The following is a 20,697-nucleotide window of genomic DNA, read 5'->3' as shown; positions in this document are numbered from 1 at the left end:
AGGAACTGATAGTTTAAACCAAAGATAGACACAAAGAGTTACCCAGAGAGTTGTAAGTCTGTGGAATTCTCCGCTTCAGAAGGCGGTGGAGGCCGGTTCTCTGGATGCTTTCAAGAGAGAGTTACAGATAAGCGGAGTCAGGGGATATGGGGAGAAGGCAGGAATGGGGTACTGATTGGGGATGATCAGCCATGATCACAGTGAATGGTGGTGCTGGCTCGAAGGGCTGATTGGCCTACTCCTGCAGTCCTACCACTTCAGTCTGAAGAAGGGGTTTGGCCCGAAACGTCGCCTATTTCCTTCGCTCCATAGATGCTGCAGCAACATAGAAACATAGACATAGAAACATAGAAATATAGAAATTAGGTGCAGGAGTAGGCCATTCGGCCCTTCGAGCCTGCACCGCCATTCAATATGATCATGGCTGATCATCCAACTCAGTATCCCGTACCTGCCTTCTCTCCATACCCCCTGATCCCCTTAGCCACAAGGGCCACATCTACTCCCTCTTAAATATAGCCAATGAACTGGCCTCAACTACCCTCTGTGGCAGAGAGTTCCAGAGATTCACCACTCTCTGTGTGAAAAAGTTTCTTCTCATCTCGGTTTTAAAGGATTTCCCCCTTATCCTTAAGCTATGACCCCTTGTCCTGGACTTCCCCAACATCGGGAACAATCTTCCTGCATCTAGCCTGTCCAACCCCTTAAGAATTTTGTAATTTTCTATAAGATCCCCTCTCAATCTCCTAAATTCTAGAGAGTATAAACCAAGTCTATCCAGTCTTTCTTCATAAGACAGTCCTGACATCCCATGAGTCAGTCTGGTGAACCGTTTCAGGTAAAGGCCCTTCTTCAAAAGAAGCTTTTCACTGTACCTCGGTACACGTGACAATATACAAATAAAAATGACTGTTGCCCCAACACTGATGCCCGTAGACTGAGTGCCCTTAGGCCTGAGTGTAAACCAATGTGCAACATCTTCCCCTATAGACAGACACAAAATGCTGGAGTAACTTAACGGGACAGGCAGCATCATCTTTGGGCAGAAGGAACAAGTGCATTTTGGGTCGAGACCCTTCTTCAGACTGACCCCGACCTGAAACGTCAGCCATTCCTTCTCCCCACAGACGCTGCCTGTCCTGCTGAGTTACTCCAGCACTTTGTGTCTTATCTTCGGTGTAAACCAGCATCTGCAGTTCCTTCCTGCACATTTTGTCTGCCCTTGTAGACTGGGCTCCCTTAATCCATAAAAGGGCAAACTATTGTCCAGCACCAGTCCTCATAGACTGAGCATCCTTGCCTTTAGTTAAACTATTAGACAACATCTACCCAAATAGATTAGAAACATAGTCAATAGGTGCAGGAATAGGCCATTCGCCCCTTCGAGCCTGCACCATTCGCCATTCGATATGATCATGGCTGATCATCCAACTCATTATCCCATCCCTGCCTTCTCTCCATACCCCCTGATCCCTTTAGCCACAAGGGCCACAACTAACTCCCTCTTAAATATAGCCAATGAACTGTGGCCTCAACTGCCTTCTGCGGCAGAGAATTCCACCACTCTCTGTGTAAAAAATGATTTTCTCATCGCAGTCCTAAAAGACTTCCTTCTTATCCTTAAACTGTGTGATCCCTAGTTCTGGACTTCCCCAACATCGGGAACAATCTTCCTGCATCTAGCCTGTCCAACCCCTTAAGAATTTTGTAAGTTTCTATAAGATCCCCCCTCAATCTTCTAAATTCTAGCGAGTACAAGCCGAGTCTATCCAGTCTTTCTTCACATATGAAAGTCCTGCCATCCCAGGAATCAGTCTGGTGAACCTTCTCTGTACTCCCTCTATGGCAAGAATGTCTTTCCTCAGATTAGGAGACCAAAACTGTACGCAATACTCCAGGTGTGGTGAACCAAGACCCTGTACAACTGCAGTAGACCCTCCCTGCTCCGATACTCAAATCCTCTATGGCAAGAATGTCTTTCCTCAGATTGGGAGACCAACACTGTACGCAATACTCCAGGTGTGGTCTCACCAAGACCCTGTACAACTGCAGTAGAACCTCCCTGCTCCTATACTAAAATCCTCTATGGCAAGAATGTCTTTCCTCAGATTAGGAGACCAAAACTGTGCGCAATACTCCAGGTGTGGTCTCACCAAGACCCTGTACAACTGCAGTAGAACCTCCCTGCGACTATAGCTTTTAAGTTCCCTTAATCCTCTGTTTTCTGTTTGTCAATTATTTCCATTATTTCATCTGTTATAAATGTCCTACTGATTTCCGATTCAGTCCGATTAGAATCGCCCCTCAAAGAATCTTCAATTTGAATTCGACTTCACTATTTTCAGAGATACACAGTGGAAACACGGGCCCTTTATCCCACCAGCTCCGTGCCGACTAGTGATCACACATATACGTCTGAAGAAGGGTTTCGGCTCGAAACGTTGCCTATTTCCTTCGCTCCATAGATGCTGCCGCACCCGCTGAGTTTCTCCGGCATTTTTGTCTACCTTCGATTTTCCAGCATCTGCACAGTTCCTTCTTGAACACATGCGCTAGTTCTTTTCCTACTAGTCCTAGTTTCTTGGGACTATTTACAGAAGCCAATTAACCTGTAAAAGCTGAAGCTGAAGGTGGAGGAAAGTGCTGGAGAAACTCAGCGGGTGAGGCAGCATCTATGGAGCGAAGGAATGGATGACGTTTCGGGACGAGACCTTTCTTCATCTATGGAGCGAAGGAATGGATGACGTTTCGGGACGAGACCTTTCTTCATCTATGGAGAGAAGGAATTGGCGACGTTTCGGGTCGAGACCCTTCCGGGTCTCGACCCGAAACGTCACCAATTCCTTCGCTCCATAGATGCTGCCTCACCCGCTGAGTTTCTCCAGCATTTTTGTCTACCTTCGATTTTTCCAGCATCTGCAGTTCTTTCTGAAACTTACAAACCCGCACCGTCTTTGGGATGTGGGAGGAAACTGGAGCACCCGGAGAAAACCCACGCGGTCTCTGGGAGAACGTGCAAACTCCGCAGTCAGGATTCAGGATCGAACTCTGGTCTCTGTCGCTGCGAGCCGGCAACTCTACCGCTGCTCCACTTCCAGAGTAGAGTATTCCAACTGGGTTTGTCAGGAAGAAAATTATCATCTCCTCCTGAATGGCCTTAAAACCTTATTCCAAAATGGCAGCTCGTGGCCCCGACTCTGTGAGTGTGAAACTTCCTCCCTACATCGGGCCAGTGAAACCCTTCGCTACAAACGTTTAAAATTCAAAAACGTGTCTCCTCTTATTCTTGACGAAGGACACATTGAAACATAGACATAGACAATAGGTGCAGGAGTAGAGGCCATTCGGCCCTTCGAGCCTGCACCACCATTCAATATGATCATGGCTGATCATCCAACTCAGTATCCCGTCCCTGCCTTCTCTCCATACCCCCTGATCCCTTTAGCCACAAGGGCCACATCTAACTCCCTCTTAAATATAGCCAATGAACTGTGTGGCCTTCTGCCCACCTTGTCCATGCCGGCCAAATTGCCATACTGGGCAAGTCCCATTTGCCGGCCTTTGCCCCATAACCCGCTAAGCCTTTCCTTTCCACTTATCTGCCCAAATGCCTCTTAAAAGTCATAATTGCATAGTTAAACACAAAATGCTGGGGTAACTCAGCGGGTCAGGCAGCATCTGTGGAGAACATGGATAGGTGATGTTTCACAGAGTGCTGGAGTAACTCAGTGGGTCAGGCAGCATCTGTGGAGAACATGGATAGGTGACGTTTCACAGAGTGCCGGAGTAACTCAGCGGGTCAGGCAGCATTTATGGAGCTAAGGAAATAGGCAACGTTTCGGCCCGAAACGTTGCCTATTTCCAGAAGGATTTTGGCCCCGAAACGTTGCCTATTTCCTTCGCTCCATAGATGCTGCTGCACCATAACTCAGCGGGTCAGGCAGCATCTGTGGAGAACATGGATAGGTGACGTTTCACAGAGTGCTGGAGTAACTCAGCAGGTCAGGCAGCATCTGTGGAGAACATGGATAGGTGACGTTTCACACAGTGCTGGAGTAACTCAGCGGGTCAGGCAGCATCTGTGGGGAACATGGATAGGTGACGTTTCAGAGTGCTGGAGTAACTCAGCGGGTCAGGCAGCATCTGTGGAGAACATGGATAGGTGACGTTTCACAGAGTGCTGGAGTAACTCAGCGGGTCAGGCAGCATCTGTGGAGACCAAATTAATTAGGGGACCAAACCTGCACACGATACTCCAGGTTTGGTCTCACTAGGGCTCTGTACAACTGCAGTAGGACCTCTTTGCTCCTATATTCGATTCCTCTTGTTATAAAGGCCAACATGCCATTCGCTTTCTTCACTGCCTGCTGTACCTGCATGTTTACTTTCATAGACTGATGAACAAGGACCCCCCAGATCCCGTTGTACTTCCCCTTTTCCCAACTTGACGCCATTAGCTAGTCCCACCTTAGACTTCCTTCTCTCTGCGTCTCCCTCTCCCCTGAGTCTGAAGAAGGGTCTCGACCCGAAACGTCACCCGTTCCTTCTCTCCAGAGATGCTGCCTGTCCCGCTGAGTTGCTCCAGGTTTTTGTGTCTATCTTTGGTGTCACGGTCTGCACTTGTCCCACCCCCCCAGTCTGAAGGGGAGAGAATTTATTTCCCTGTCAGTGAATAAAAACCGCAATCCCCTTTTGTCTGGTGGAGGGAGTCTGATATCTCTTGTGTTAAAGGGCAAGGCTTCCCCCACCAAATTGGTGGCTTTCCCCCCCCCCATTCACTTAATTGAAAATGATTTAAAATGTAAGCATTGCTTTAGAAAATGTCTTGACTGTCTCATTTTACTTGGGAAAGGGGTGAAAAAATCTGCCAGTCTTTTCCCGTCCACTTCAGCTATTGTGACCACCCCAGTGGTGCAGCGGGTAGAGCTGCTGCCTCACAGCGACAGGGTCCCGGGTTCCATCCTGACTGCGGGTGCTGTCTGTACAGTCTGTACATTCTCCCAGTGGGTTTTCTCCGAGATCTTCCGTTTCCTCACAGGTTGAAGGTTAATTGGATTGGTCTAAAAATGTCAAATTGTCCCGTGTGTGTGTGTGTGTGTGTGTGTATGTGTGTGTGTGTAGGGTAGTGTTACTGTGCAGGGATCGCTGGTCGGTGCAGATTCGATGGGCTGAAGGGCCTGTTTCCCGCGCTGTATCTCTAAACTAAACCCCAGAATTCCTCGACCTTTCAATAGACAATAGGGTGCAGGAGTAGAGGCCATTCGGCCCTTCGAGCCAGCACCACCATTCAATGTGATCATGGCTGATCATCCCCAATCAGTACCCCGTTCCTGCCTTCTCCCCTGACTCCGCTATCTTTAAGAGCCCAATCTAGCTCTCTCTTGAAAGCATCCAGAGAACCGGCCTCCACCGCCCTCTGAGGCAGAGAATTCCACAGACTCGCCACTCTCTGTGAGGGAAAAGTGTTTCCTCATCTCCGTTCTAAATCTTAAACTGTGTGGCCCCTGGTTCTGGACTCCCCCAACATCGGGAACAAGTTTCCTGCCTCTAGCGTGTCCAAGCCCTTAACAATCTCATATATGTTTCAATGAGATCGCCTCTCATCCTTCTAAACTCCACAGAGTGTACAAGCCCACAGCTGCTCCATTCTCTCAGCGTATGACAGTCCTGCCATCCCGGGAATTAACTTTGTAAACCTACGCTGGGCTCCCTCAATATCAGGACAATAAGCCCATATCCCTCTCACCCTCTCCTTGCGTAAGTGGTGTTATAGTCCCTGCCTCAACCACCTCCTCCGACAGCTCGTTCCATACTCCCGCCATCCTTCCCACTCCTGGTAAATCTTTCCCATCTCAATCTAAATCTGTGATCCTCGGTTCCCCTCCCTCACCGCCCCTCCCCTCTCGCAGCGTGGCGGGGCGCTCCCTCCCGCAGTGCGAGGCAGTGTTTGGGGGGACGGTGGGTGTGGGGGACATCGGCCGGCCCCGCTGGTCTTGTCTCACTCTCCCCTTCTCTTCATTGCAGTAGGTCGACCTCCGAGTGACCTCATCTCTGGTCTAAATGGCCGACCCATTATAGAAACATAGAAATTAGGTGCAGGAGTAGAGGCCATTCGGCCCTTCGAGCCTGCACCGCCATTCAATATGATCATGGCTGATCATCCAACTCAGTATCCCGTACCTGCCTTCTCTCCATACCCCCTGATCCCCTTAGCCACAAGGGCCACATCTAACTCCCTCTTAAATATAGCCAATGAACTGTGGCCTCAACTACCCTCTGCGGCAGAGAGTTCCAGAGATTCACCACTCTCTGTGTGAAAAAAGTTCTTCTCATCTCGGTTTTAAAGGATTTCCCCCTTATCCTTAAGCTGTGACCCCTTGTCCTGGACTTCCCCAACATCGGGAACAATCTTCCTGCATCTAGCCTGTCCAACCCCTTAAGAATTTTGTAAGTTTCTATAAGATCCCCCCTCAATCTCCTAAATTCTAGAGAGTATAAACCAAGTCTATCCAGTCTTTCTTCATAAGACAGTCCTGACATCCCAGGAATCAGTCTGGTGAACCGTCTCTGCACTCCCTCTATGGCAATAATGTCCTTCCGCAGATTTGGAGACCAAAACTGTACGCAATACTCCAGGTGTGGTCTCACCAAGACCCTGTACAACTGCAGTAGAACCTCCCTGCTCCTATACTCAAATCCTTTTGCAATGAAAGCTAACATACCATTCGCTTTCTTTACTGCCTGCTGCACCTGCATGCCTACCTTCAATGACTGGTGTACCATGACACCCAGGTCTCGCTGCATCTCCCCCTTTCCCAATCGGCCACCATTTAGATAATAGTCTGCTTTCCCGTTTTTGCCACCAAAATGGATAACCTCACATTTATCCACATTATACTGCAATTCTTAAACTGTGTGTGTGTGCGTGTGTGTGTGGCCCCTGGTTCTGGACTCCCCCAACATCGGGAACATGTTTCCTGCCTCTAGCGTGTCCAAACCCTTAACAATTGAGCCCTTAACTAGCCCTTGTTTGTGCCCCCCCCCCCCACTTTCATATTTTGTTTTATGTCACAAACACTGGGTCATCTTCCAGCGACGCTCTGCATCCCAATAGCTGTGGGTTTCCTGAAGACGGGCAGTTTTTAATCCTCTCCGCTAGTGAACTGTATGAACTGGTGGTGGTTTTTTTTACTGTCTTCTGAACTCCATCAACTGAAACTCATTCTGTTTTTATTTTTGTTATTTTTTTTTAAATCCCATTCCTTTTCTTCCTCCCCCTCCCCCCCCCCCCCCCCCTCCCCCTTCCTCTTATTACCCCCCCCCTCCCCCCCCCCCCCCCCCCCCCCCCCCCCCCCCCAGCTACACAGAAAAAATTAGTAGCACAGTCGGTAGCATGTGGAATAAACTCAAGAACGTGTTCAATAGGTAAATGATGCACAATGCTGTCTTTCTAGTCCTTGTTTGTGCCCCCCCCCCATCTCCCCTCTCCCCTATTGTGCTATGATGTGGTGGGGAACCAGACATGCTGCCTGCACCCCCCCTCCCCCATTCCGACCCTTCCCCTCTATACTTTGGAAGCAAGGTGTGAAATTAGTCAAGATATCCAGGATTTCAATAGACAATAGGTGCGGGAGTAGGGGCCATTTGGCCCGTCGAGCCAGCACCGCCATTCAATGTGATCATCCCCAATCGGTACCCCGTTCCTGCCTTCTCCCCTGACTCCGCTATCTTTAAGAGCCCTATCTAGCTCTCTCTTGAAAGCATCCTCTGATGCAGAGAATTCCACAGACTCGCAACTCTCTGAGAGAAAAAGTTCCTCGTCTCCGTTCTAAATGGCTTACTCCTTATTCTTAAACTGTGTGTGTGTGTGTGTGTGTGGCCCCTGGTTCTGGACTCCCCCAACATCAGGAACATGTTTCCTGCCTCTAGCGTGTCCAAGCCCTTAACAATCTCATATATGTTTCAATGAGATATCCTCTCATCCTTCTAAACTCCACAGAGTGTACAAGCCCACAGCCGCTCCATTCTCTCAGCGTATGACAGTCCCGCCATCCCGGGAATTAACCTTGTAAACCTACGCTGGGCTCCCTCAATAGCAAGAATGCCCTTCCTCAAATTAGCATTTTTGTCCACCAGTGTGGAAACAGGCCCTTGGGAGAGAGGAGTCATGTTCATAAGAGTGATGCCACCCATTCCCTCATCTTCACCATGGATGTCCAGTCACTCTACACCTCCATCCCCCACCAGGAGGGTCTTAAAGCCCCCCGTGTCTTCCTCGGCCGCGGAACCAACCAACCCCTGTCTCCCGATACTCTCCTCCGCCTAGTCCTTAGCCTCAACAACTTTTCATGGAAAATAGGTGCAGGAGCAGAGGCCATTCGGCCCTTCGAGCCTGCACCATTCGCCATTCAATATGATCATGGCTGATCATCCAACTCAGTATCCCGTACCTGCCTTCTCTCCATACCCCCTGATCCCTTTAGCCACAAGCGCCACATCTAACTCCCTCTTAAATATAGCCAATGAACTGTGTGGCCTCAACTACCCTCTGTGGCAGAGAGAAGCCTTTGACTCCTCCCGTTTAAAAGAGTCTGAAAAAGGGTCTCGACTCGAAACGTCACCTATTCCTTCGCTGTCAGCTGATCTAGATCGGTGAGACCAAGCGTAGGCTTGGCGATCGTTTCGCCCGCCCGACACCTCCGCTCAGTCCGCATTAACCAACCTGGCACTGAAGGCTGGTCCCAAATAGTGACTCGGACACGGGCCAAGGAGGGACGTCCTTTGTTAGAATAATCTGGGGAGCATGAAATCCAAAGTTGCCTGCTTTCTCCCCCACTCTCCAAAGCACGTTACACCCTCTGCACGTGGTCTGTTCCACCCGCACGTATCCTTGTCCTTCTCTTTGCATTGTGCTTCTGGGTGGGCTGAGTAAATACGGCAATAAGGCTTGAAATGTTTCCTCTGAGATGTCAAACTCAAAGGGGCTTGTTGCTGCTTGCACCGCATACCCTAGAGGGAAGATAGACACCAAAGTACTGGAGTAACTCAGCGGGACAGGCAGCATCTATGGAGAGAAGGAATAGGTGACGTTTCGGGGCGAGACCCTTCCTCAGATTCAGAGTCGGAGGAGAGGGGTTGGACATCTAGCCTGTCCAACCCCTTAGTTTCGGGCCGAACCCCTTCTTCAGTATCTAAAAACCAATATCTACTGGGCCAGGCGGCACCTCTGGAGAGAAGGAACGGGTGAGACTTGGGTAGAGACTCTACTTCAGACTCGGATCAGAAACGTCACCCACTCCTTCTCTCCGGAGAGGCTGCCTGCCCCGCTGAGTTACTCCAGCATGTTGTGTCTATCTTTGGTGTAAACCAGCGTCTGAAGAAAGACTGGATAGACTCGGCTTGTACTCGCTAGAATTTCGGAGATTGAGGGGGGGATCTTATAGAAACTTATCAAATTCTTAAGGGGTTGGACAGGCTAGATGCAGGAAGATTGTTCCCGATGTTGGGGAAGTCCAGAACAAGGGGTCACACAGTTTAAGGATAAGGGGGAAATCCTTTAAAACCGTGATGAGAAGAACTTTTTTCACACAGAGAGTGGTGAATCTCTGGAACTCTCTGCCGCAGAGGGTAGTCGAGGCCAGTTCATTGGCTATATTTAAGAGGGAGTTAGATGTGGCCCTTGTGGCTAAGGGGATCAGGGGGTATGGAGAGAAGGCAGGTACAGGATACTGAGTTGGATGATCAGCCATGATCATATTGAATGGCGGTGCAGGCTCGAAGGGCCGAATGGCCTCTACTCCTGCACCTGTTTTGTCTATGTTTCTATCAGTCGAGGCAAAGGGTGTGCTTCTGTCCTGTAGCTGAGAGTATTGCCATGACAATGGACAATAGGTGCAGGTGTAGGCCATTCGGCCCTTCCACCACAACTGGTGCCGCGATCGAGTGAGCGCGAGATATTTCAACGGAACGGTACAGTTTCACTCTTCCGTCTTCCAGTGAGAAGAAGGACGAGAGTGCGGAGAGCGAGGAGGTGAAGACGGAGCAGGAGCCCGGAGACGGAGATGGAGATGGGGGAGCGGACTCGCTGGAGAAGGTCAGTCTGAGCTGGCGGGGCCGATGTAGCCCTGGAGAACCACGTGGAATAGAAATAGACCAGAGGTGGTCATTCATGTCGTGACACTGGCCCTGTGAGGCAGCAACTCACCTGCTGCACAACCGTGCCTCCCTGTCTACTGAAAGTCTAGTCGAGGTGATCATTTGTGGCTGTGTTTGCGGGGTGGGGGGAACGGACACACAACAGAACGGAGCGGCAGAGAGGGATGTCCTCGTGGGAAAGGGTGTGAGGGGCAAGGAAGGAGTGACGTGTGATTAAAGTGCCTGACTCGTGAGTAAGGCAAGGCAGCGCCTTTACCACCTCAGGCAATTGAGGAAATTCAGAGTGTCTCCGAGGATCCTCCAGTGCTTCTACGCAGCAGCGGTGGAAAGCATCTTGTCCGGGAACATTACCATCTGGTTTGGGAATTGCTCTGCCAAGGACAAGAAGGCTCTGCAGAGAGTAGTGCGTTCGGCCGAACGCACTATGGGAACTTCACTCGCCCCCCCTGCAGGAACTATACAACAGGAGGTGCAACTCCAGAGCAAATAAAATCATGGGAGACCCCTTCCACCCCTGCAACGGACTGTTCCAGCTGCTACGGTCAGGCAAACGCCTCCGTTGCCATGCGGTGAGAACGGAGAGGTTGAGAAGGAGTTTCTTCCCAGAGGCCATTCGGACTGTAAACGCCTATCTCACCAGGGACTAACTCTACTGAACGTTTTTCCTTCCATTATTTATTATGTAAAAGAATATGTGTGTTATGATTGTGTTTATAATTTGTTTGGTTGTTTTGTTGTTTGTCTTTTGCACAAAAGTCAGCGAGCATTGCCACTTTCATTTCACTGCACATCTCGTATGTGTATGTGACAAATAAACTTGACTTGACTTGACTCTCGTCGCCTTCCCACAGCCTGAAGACACGGACGGGCAGAAGGAGAGCGAGGAGGTGGAGGACGAGGCTGGAATGTGGGATGAGACGTTTAAATCTCACACAGACTCCAAACCCAACGGTAATGCTTCAGTCTGGACACCGTGTGGGCGAGTGATTTGATGCAAGGACTTCCTTCTCCCTTCTCCCTTCCCCCCCCTCTGTACGAACGATACTTTATTGTTACACGTGACAAGTCGCAGCGATGTTCGTTGTTTCACATACCCACGGTATGCAAACAGTCACCACATAAAGGGCACGGATACAGTTTCAAAGTGTCCCGCAACAGGTCCTCCTTTGTTCCACACACGCACACACACACACATACGCACGCACGCATACACAAACGCACGCACACACACGTACACACACACATGCGCACACACACACGTGCACACACACGCACACACACACATGCGCACACACACACACACGTACACACACACATGCGCACACACACACGTACACACACACATGCACACACACATACGTGCACATGCACGCACACACACGCATATGTGCACACACGCACATGCACACACACCGTTTAATCAGGGTGGTGAATCTGTGAAATTCTTTGCCACAGACGGCTGTGGAGGCCACAAGTCAGTGGATATTTTTAATGCAGAGATAGATAGATTCTCGATTAGTGCGGGTGTCAGGGGTTACGGGGAGAAGGCAGGAGAATGGGGTTAGGAGGGGGTGGAGATAGACCAGCTGTGGTTAAATGGCGGGGTAGACTTGACGTGCCGAATGGCCTATGAATTCAACGCGATCAGCCATGATCACATTGAATGGCGGTGCTGGCTCAAAGGGCCGAATGGCCTCTACTGCTGCACCTATTGTCTATTGTCTATTGCTCCACAGGTCCATCGTCGGTCGGCCTGGACTTCTCCCTGCCCGGCTTTGAGCATGTGTACGGCATCCCCGAGCACGCCGACAGCCTGAAGCTCAAAACCACAGAGTAAGTTCAGCAGCGGGTAGAGTCGCTGCCTCACGGCGCCAGAGACCCGGGTTCGATCCTAGCTACAGGTGCTGCCTGTACGGAGTTTGCACGTTCTCCCCGTGACCTGCGTGGGTTTTCTCCGGGTGCTCTGGTTTCCTCCCACACTCAAAAGACGTGCGGGTTTGTTGGTATAAATGTAAAATTGTCCCCAGTGGGTGGATAGGTAAGTGTTAATGTGCGGGGGTCACTGCTCATGAAGGGCCTGTTTCCGTGCTGTATCTCTATACTAAACTAAACTAAACTAAAAAGTACGGGTGTCAGGGGTTATGGGGAGAAGGCAGGAGAATGGGGTTAGGAGGGAGAGATAGATCAGCCATGATTGAATGGTGGAGTAGACTTGATGGGCCGAATGGCCTAATTCTGCTCCTATCTCTTTGGAGCTTATGATCACTAATGAAGTTATAAGCCTTGTAAATGAATGCCACACTCAGTAGAAATTAAACCCTACCCTACAATCTAAAGATATGGGATGGTCTAGGAGTGGGAATTGTAGTGAAAATTAGACTAGAGTTTAGAGGTACAGTCAGGCCCTTCAGCCCACCGAGTCCACACTGATCCCCGCCTACACTAGCCCTATCCTACAAGCTAGGGACAATTTAATGTTTTTTTTTACCGAAGCCAATTAACCTACAAACTGCCGCCTTTGGGAGGAACCCGGAGCTCCCGGAGAAAACCCACGCAGGTCACGGGGAGAACGTACAAACTCCGTACAGACAGCACCCGTAGTCGGGATGGAACCTGGGTCTCTGGTGCTGTGAGGCAGCAGCTCTACCCGCTGCTCCACTGTGCCGACTACAGTCATTGTCTGTGTGTGTCTGTGTCTCCCTCTCGTCGCCTTCCCTCACACGTGGGGGTTGCAGGGTTACTCGGCTCTCTGTAAATTGGGGGGGGGTGTGAGTGTGAACATGAGCGTGTGTGTGTGTGAGGTGAGACTAATCCAGTGTTGGCCTGTTCCTGCAGTGGGGGTGTGTGTGAGTTTGAACGGGTGCATGTGAGCGAGTGTGAGGTGAGACTAATCCAGTGTTGTCCTGTTCCTGCAGTGGGAGTGAGTGTGAGCGTGAGCGTGCGTGTGAGCGAGTGTGAGACTAACCCCGCCTTGTCGTGTCTGCAGTGGGCGTGTGTGTGCATGTGTGAGCAAGTGTGAGGTGAGACTAACCCTGTGTTGTCGTGTCCCTACAGTGGGAGTGAGCGTGAGCGTGTGTGTGAGCGAGTGAGTGTGAAACTAACCCCGCCTTGTCGTGTCTGCAGTGGGGGTGCGTGCGTGTGAGCAAGTGTGAGGTGGACTAACCCTGTGTTGTGTCCCTACAGTGGGAGTGAGTGTGTGTGCGTGTGAGCGAGAGGTGAGACTAACCCGTGTTGTGTCCCTAAAGGGGGGGTGTGAGTGTGAACGTGAGCGTGCGTGTGAGCGAGTGTGAGACTAACCCCGCCTTGTCGTGTCTCTGCAGTGGGGGTGTGTGTGCGTGTGTGAGCAAGTGTGAGGTGAGACTAACCCTGTGTTGTCGTGTCCCTACAGGGGGTGAGTGTGAGTGTGAACGTGAGCGAGTGTGAGGTGAGACTAACCCCACCTTGTTGTGTCCCTACAGGGGGGGTGTGAGTATGTGTGAGGTGAGACTAACCCCGCCTTGTGTCCCTACAGGGGGAGTGTGAGTGTGAGACTAACCTTGTGTTGTCGTGTCCCTACAGTGGGTGTGAGTGTGAACGTGAGCGTGCGTGTGAATGAGTGTGAGGTGAGACTAACCCGCCTTGTCGTGTCCCTACAGGGGGGGTGACCCGTACCGCTTGTACAACCTGGACGTGTTCCAGTACGAGATTGCCAACCCCATGGCACTGTACGGGTCGGTGCCGGTGATGCTGGCCCACAACGCCCGACGCACACTGGGGATGTTCTGGCTCAACGCTGCCGAGACCTGGATCGACATCAGCTCCAACACCGCCGGCAAGGTGGGTGCTGCCCGCTGCTGCACCGGGCCTGTGACGGGGCAAGGGGCCCGTGTGGAGCCGGGGCAGGGGGGTGTTGGGGCAGGGAGCTGGGGCAGGGCCCAGGGGGGTAGAAACATGGAAACATAGAAATTAGGTGCAGGAGTAGAGGCCATTCGGCTCTTCGAGCCTTCACCTCCATTCAATATGATCATGGCTGATCATCCAACTCAGTATCCCGTACCTGCCTTCTCTCCATACCCCCTGATCCCCTTAGCCACAAGGGCCACATCTAACTCCCTCTTAAATACAGCCAATGAACTGGCCTCAACTACCCTCTGTGGCAGAGAGTTCCACAGATTCACCACTCTCTGTGTGAAAAAAGTTCTTCTCATCTCGGTTTTAAAGGATTTCCCCCTTATCCTTAAGCTGTGACCCCTTGTTCCTGGACTTCCCCCCAACATCGGGAGCAATCTTCCTGCATCTAGCCTGTCCAAACCCCTTAAGAATTTTGTAAGTTTCTATAAGATCCCCTCTCAATCTCCTAAATTCTAGAGAGTATAAACCAAGTCTATAGTCTTTCCAGGGGGCATCCCAGGGGGGTGTTGGGGCAGGAGCTGGGGCAGGGGGTGTTGGGACAGGGTCCGCATGGGCCTGAGGGGATCTACAGCCTTGCGGAAGATGGGACCAGGCAACATATAGAAACGTATAAACATCTAATGATTCAGATTCAACTTGAATTGTCATTGTCAGTGTACAGTACCCAGACAACAAAATGCAATTGTAGAATAATAGTTATAGAAACATAAAATTATAAAAGGACTGGACAAGCTAGATGCAGGAAAAATGTTCCCAATGTTGGGGCGAGTCCGGAACCAGGGGCCACACACACACACACAGTCTTAGAATAAAGGGGAGGCCATTTAAGACTGAGGTGAGAAAAAACTTTTTCACCCGGAGAGTTGTGTGAATTTGTGGAATTCCCTGCCACAGAGGGCAGTGGAGGCCAAAACGTCACCCACTCCTCCTCTCCAGTGTTCCCGCTGAGTTACTCCAGCATTTTGTGTCTGTCTTCGGCAAAATCATGGAGCAGAGCTCACCTGGGCAGAGCTCACCTGGGCAGAGCTCACCTGGGGGAGAGCTCACCTGGGGGAGAGCTCACCTGGGGCAGATCTCACCTGGGCAGTATACAGGTGTGGCCACGTTTTGGCGCTGGGCCTTGGGTTATTGTTTCCCCGGTTGCCGTCTATTAACCAGAGCCATCGCCCCTTGCAGACCTTGTTCGGGAAGATGCTGGATTACGTGCAGGGAGCGAACGAGATCCCCCAGACGGACGTGCGGTGGATGTCCGAGAGCGGGATCATCGACGTGTTCGTGATGCTCGGCCCCTCTCCCTTTGACGTCTTCAAGCAGTACACCTCGCTCACGGGTAAGGCAGCGGCAACAGCGGGCAAAGCCAACGTCTTGGGGGGGGGGGGGGTGTGGAAACTGGGCCCTTTGGCCCAATCCGTCCATGCTGGGCCAAGATAGAGACACAGACCCTTCGGCCCAACTCCTCCATGCTGGGCCATGATAGAGCCTTACAGCACGGAAACTGGGCCCAACTGTCCCACATGCTCCTTCTACACTAGTCCCACCTACTGCCGTTAGTCCAACACCCCTCTAAACCTATCCTATCCATGTGCCTGTCCAAATTTGTTTTTTCATTGTGATAGTCCCTGCCTCAACTACCTCCTTTGACAGCGCGTACAATACCCCCACGTGTGTGTTATAAAAAAAGTTACCCCTGGAAGATATGAGCCGACTCCCAGCAGGCAAATCAGAACACTTCCAAAAGACTTGGTCTGCATTTATCGACTTACTACAAGTATAAGTTGCAACAGAACTCTGAAAAGAAATGGTTTCAGGACCTGGTGAGGGGGGGGGGAGGAAAAATACGAAGTTGGTATATCCCTTTTTCCTTTTCTCTTTTTTCTTTTCCAGGGCTTACTTCTTAACTTATTTTTTTAACTCTTCGTGCATATGGGTCTTTTTTTTGGATCACTTTTTCACACACTCTCTATCCTCTCCTTTTTTTCTTTTTAAAGCGTAAAAAATGAAGTGAAGTGCTACAAGAAATGTATTATTTTATCTTTGGCTTGTATTATTGTAATGTACACTTCTTCTGATAAATAAAATGTTACCCCGCAGATTCCTATTAAATCTTTGGATCAATATCCGAAGACGTGCGGAGTTGTAGGTTAATTGGCCCCGTGTGTGTGTGTGTGTCAGTAGTGGATGTCAAAGGCAGATAACTTACAACTGTGGCAGCAAAGTGGCCACTCTGTATCTTCCCCTCTGTGCTTGAGTTTGACTTGAACGACTAATAACCATATAACAATTACAGCACGGAAACAGACCATCTCGGCCCTTCTAGTCCGTGCCGAACACTTATTCTCCCCTAGTCCCATCTACCTGCACTCAGACCATAACCCTCCATTCCTTTCCCGTCCATATAACTATCCAATTTATTTTTAAATGATAAAATCGAACCTGCCTCCACCACCCACTGGAAGCTCATTCCACACCGCTACCACTCTCTGAGTAAAGAAGTTCCCCCTCATGTTACCCCTAAACTTCTGTCCCTTAATTCTCAAGTCATGTCCCCTTGTTTGAATCTTCCCTACTCTCAGTGGGAAAAGCTTGTCCACGTCAACTCTGTCTATCTGAAAAAGCTACTTATCTTAACTACTAAACCAGGTTTGCTTCTTAATAAACAGACACCACACAAACTGTTTGGTAGACCAGTGCAAAACTTTACTTAACATCGGCCGATGGAAGGGAGCGAGAATTCCAGTGACCAACACAGACACTTGACTGTGCTCGGCCACCTTCCCTTAACAACAGAATTACATTGCTTTAAATAGGGTTTTTTTGTCCCCTTAGCACATTCCACAGACATTAATCATGTCAGAAGTACAGGAAAAGGTTTCCACAGATTGCATCACATCAAAGGCCTTTTGTTTACATGGTACAAGATATACTAAAAACATTGGCCATTTGCTTTATTGCCTCTTGCTTCAAAGATGTGACCAACTATGTCTCTCTTCCTCTATCACCTCCTCCCCCATAAACATAGGCCATTTTATCTCCACTTCCCTGGTTCTTCTCTGTCACTTGGTCCCTCATAAACATAGGCCATCTGCTTACAAAGATGTGACTGGCTATTTCTCTCTTCCTTTATTGCCTCGTGTTGGTAATTTGGTTTATGGCATCTTCAAAGATATCTCTAGCTCTCCAATGTTATAGGATTTATTATCTCACACACCCGCAACCTAAGGCAAGCCTAATTTGACACTAAATTTAAGCTGTAAGCTAGCCCAGAAGCCAATTTAATATCTTCTTATATTTTTAACTAACATTCGGCTTCATCATATCCCTCTCATCATTTTAAAGACCTCTATCAAGTCCCCCCTTAACCTTCTGCGCTCCAGAGAATAAAGACCTAACTTGTTCAACCTTTCTCTGTAACTTAGTTGTTGAAACCCAGGCAACATTCTAGTAAATCTCCTCTGTACTCTCTCTATTTTGTTGACATCTTTCCTATAATTAGGCGACCAGAATTGTACACCAAACTCCAGAATTGGCCTCACCAATGCCTTGTACAATTTTAACATTACATCCCAACTTCTATACTCAATGCTCTGATTTATTAAGGCCAGCACACCAAAAGCTTTCTTTACCACCCTATCTACAAGAGATTCCACCTTCAGGGAACTGTGCACAGTTATTCCCAGATCCCTCTGTTCAACTGCATTCTTCAATTCCCTACCATTTACCATGTACGTCTTGTTTTGATTTGTCCCGCCAAGATGTAGCACCTCATGTGTTAGAAGGAACTGCAGATGCTGGAGTAACTCAGCGGGACGGGCGGGCAGCATCTCTGGGCCTGAAGAAGGGTCTCGACCCGAGACGTCACCTATTCCTTCTCTCCGGAGATGCTGCCCGTCCAGCTGAGTTGCCCCAGCATTGCGCGGCCGTTGTATGTACAGTCTGCTCTGTATGGATAGCTGGCTAGACGAAGCGTTCCACTGCGCCTTGGCGACCATGTTAACCTTAACCGTGTGTGGCCATCGCTACCCCCAGGCACGCAGGCCCTGCCGCCGCTCTTCGCCATCGCCTACCACCAGTCGCGCTGGAACTACAACGATGAGAGCGACGTGCAGGCAGTGGACGCCGGCTTCGACCAGCACGACATCCCCTACGACGTCATCTGGCTGGACATCGAGCATACCGACGGCAAGAGATACTTCACCTGGGATCCCAACAAGTTCCCCAGCCCCAGGGACATGCTGCAGAACCTGGCCTCCAAGAAGCGCAAGGTACCGGGGAAAAGCGCGGGGTGGTGGGCTGGAGGATTAAGGGAGGGGGGTTGCAAATCTCTTGAAAACATCCAGTGAATCGGCCTCCACTGCCCTCTGTGGCAGAGAATCCCACAGATGCACGACTCTCTGGGTGGAAACGTTTTTCCTCATCTCAGATTCAGATTCAGATTCAGATTCAGATTCAATTTTAATTGTCATTGTCAGTGTACAGTACAGAGACAACGAAATGCATCTCAGTCCTAAATGGCCGACCCCTAATGGGCCTGTCCCACTTGGGTGACTGCCGCAAAGTTTTCAACGTGATGAAAGATTTTCGACAATAGTGGCGGCAATTTTTGCTGTCGGAGGTGAATTCCATTAAAACTAGTCGTCCCTGGCAGTCGCCTGAGTGGGACAGGCCCTTTGTTCTTAAAACAAACCGTGACCCTGGTCGTGCCTCTGGGCCTGGTCGATGACGGCACGGGTCGGTGCTGCTGGTGAGTGGCTGCGTTTGTTCGGAGCGTCGGGACAAGCTGCTCCTGATCCCGGCAACGTTCTCCGAGCTCGGCGAATGTTAGCGCGTTGACCATTCTCCTCCTTCCCCCCCCCCCCCCCACACAGATGGTCAGCATTGTGGACCCACACATCAAGATCGACAGCGGCTACAAGATCCACACCGCCCTGCAGTCTAAAAACCTCTACGTCAAGACCAAAGACGGCAGTGATTACGAGGGCTGGTGTTGGCCAGGTAATGGGGCTCGCTCGCAGCAAGTCCGTCCTCACCAGCGTTAACGATACAGCACGGCAACAGGCCCTTCGGCCCACCGAGTCCGTGCCGACCAGCCATCACCCCCTACACTAGCACCACACTGAACGGTAGTGACAACTTACAAACCTGGAGTGTGGGAAACATAGAAACATAGAAATTAGGTGCAGGAGTAGAGGCCATTCGGCCCTTCGAGCCTGCACCATTCGCTATTCAATATGATCATGGCTGATCATCCAACTCAGTATCCCGTACCTGCCTTCTCTCCATACCCCCTGATCCCCCTAGCCACAAGGGCCACATCTAACTCCCTCTTAAATATAGCCAATGAACTGTGTGTGGCCTCAACTACCCTCTGTGGCAGAGAGTTCCAGAGATTCACCACTCTCTGTGTGAAAAAAGTTCTTCTCATCTCGGTTTTAAAGGATTTCCCCCTTATCCTTAAGCTGTGACCCCTTGTCCTGGACTTCCCTAACATCGGGAACAATCTTCCTGCATCTAGCCTGTCCAACCCCTTAAGAATTTTGTAAGTTTCTATAAGATCCCCCCTCAATCTTCTAAGTTCTAGAGAGTATAAACCAAGTCTATCCATTGGTGAAGAATTGGTGAAAGAAGTACTGATTGGGGATGATCAGCCATGATCGCATTGAATGGCGGTGCTGGCTCGAAGGGCCGAATGGCCTCTACTCCTGCGTCTATTGTCTATTGTCTAAACCAGAGCACCCAAGGCGATCAGTTATGATCTGGGGATAGCAAACATTGTTTTGTTTTAGTTTAGAGATACGCGGTGGAAACAGGCCCTTCGGCCCACCGAGTCCGTGCCGACCAGCGATTGCCCCGCACGCTAGTACTATCCTACACACGCACTAGGGGCAATTTACAGACGGCCATTTGACTTACAAACCTGCACGTCTTTGGAGTACGGGAGGAAACTGGAGCAGGGAGAACGTGCAAACTCCGTACAGACAGCGCCTGGACGGGCGACACGGAGGAGTTGTTCCCTCACAGCGCCGGAGACCCGGGTTTGATCCCAACTATGGGCGCTGTCTGTACGGAGTTTGCATGTTCTCCCCGTGACCTGCGTGGGTTTTCTCCGAGATCTTCGGTTGCCTCCCACACTCCAAAGACGTGCGGGTTTGTAGGTTAATTGGCTTGGTGTAAGTGTACGTTATCCTGTGTGTGTGTGTGTGTGTGTGTGTGTGTGTGTGTGTGTGTGTGTGTGTGTGTGTGATAGTGTGTGTGTGTGTGTGTGTGTGTGTGTGTGTGTGTGTGTTCGTGTGTGTGATAGTGTGTGTGCGTGTGATAGTGTGCGTGTGTGTGTGTTTGTGTGTGTGTGTGTGATAGTGTGCGTGCGTGTGTGTGTGATAGTGTGTGTGTGTGTGTGTGTGTGATAGTGTGCGTGTGTGTGTGATAGTGTGCGCGTGTGTGTGATAGTGTGTGTGTGTGTGTGTGTGTGTGTGTGTGTGTGCGTGTGTGTGTGATGTGTGTGTGTGTGTGTGTGTGCGTGTGTGTGTGATAGTGTGTGTGTGTGTGTGATTGCGTGTGTGTGATAGTGTGTGTGTGTGTGTGTGATAGTGTGTGTGTGATAGTGTGCGTGTGTGTGTGATAGTGTGTGTGTGATAGTGTGTGTGTGTGTTAGTG

The 20,697-nt window shown here is 50.2% G+C and overlaps 1 protein-coding gene across 1 annotated transcript in view; it reads left to right on the top strand.

Moving 5' to 3' along the window:
* The window catches only part of ganabb (glucosidase II alpha subunit b), a gene marked incomplete at its 3' end in the record, with an annotated part of 37,701 nt that overhangs the window by 12,353 nt on the left and 4,651 nt on the right, over positions 1–20,697 (top strand). Inside the window, exons 6-12 of the mRNA XM_055666140.1 lie at positions 9,997–10,093; positions 11,007–11,106; positions 11,892–11,988; positions 13,791–13,971; positions 15,223–15,376; positions 18,073–18,308; positions 18,912–19,038. Of these exons, the coding sequence (XP_055522115.1) occupies positions 9,997–10,093; positions 11,007–11,106; positions 11,892–11,988; positions 13,791–13,971; positions 15,223–15,376; positions 18,073–18,308; positions 18,912–19,038 (992 nt within the window). The remainder of the gene's footprint in view (positions 1–9,996; positions 10,094–11,006; positions 11,107–11,891; positions 11,989–13,790; positions 13,972–15,222; positions 15,377–18,072; positions 18,309–18,911; positions 19,039–20,697) is intronic.

Source organism: Leucoraja erinacea, unplaced genomic scaffold, assembly GCF_028641065.1.
Source record: "Leucoraja erinacea ecotype New England unplaced genomic scaffold, Leri_hhj_1 Leri_198S, whole genome shotgun sequence".
NCBI lineage: Eukaryota > Metazoa > Chordata > Chondrichthyes > Rajiformes > Rajidae > Leucoraja > Leucoraja erinaceus.
The sequence above is the reverse complement of the archived record's forward strand: the minus strand, read 5'-3'. Positions and strand labels throughout refer to the sequence as shown.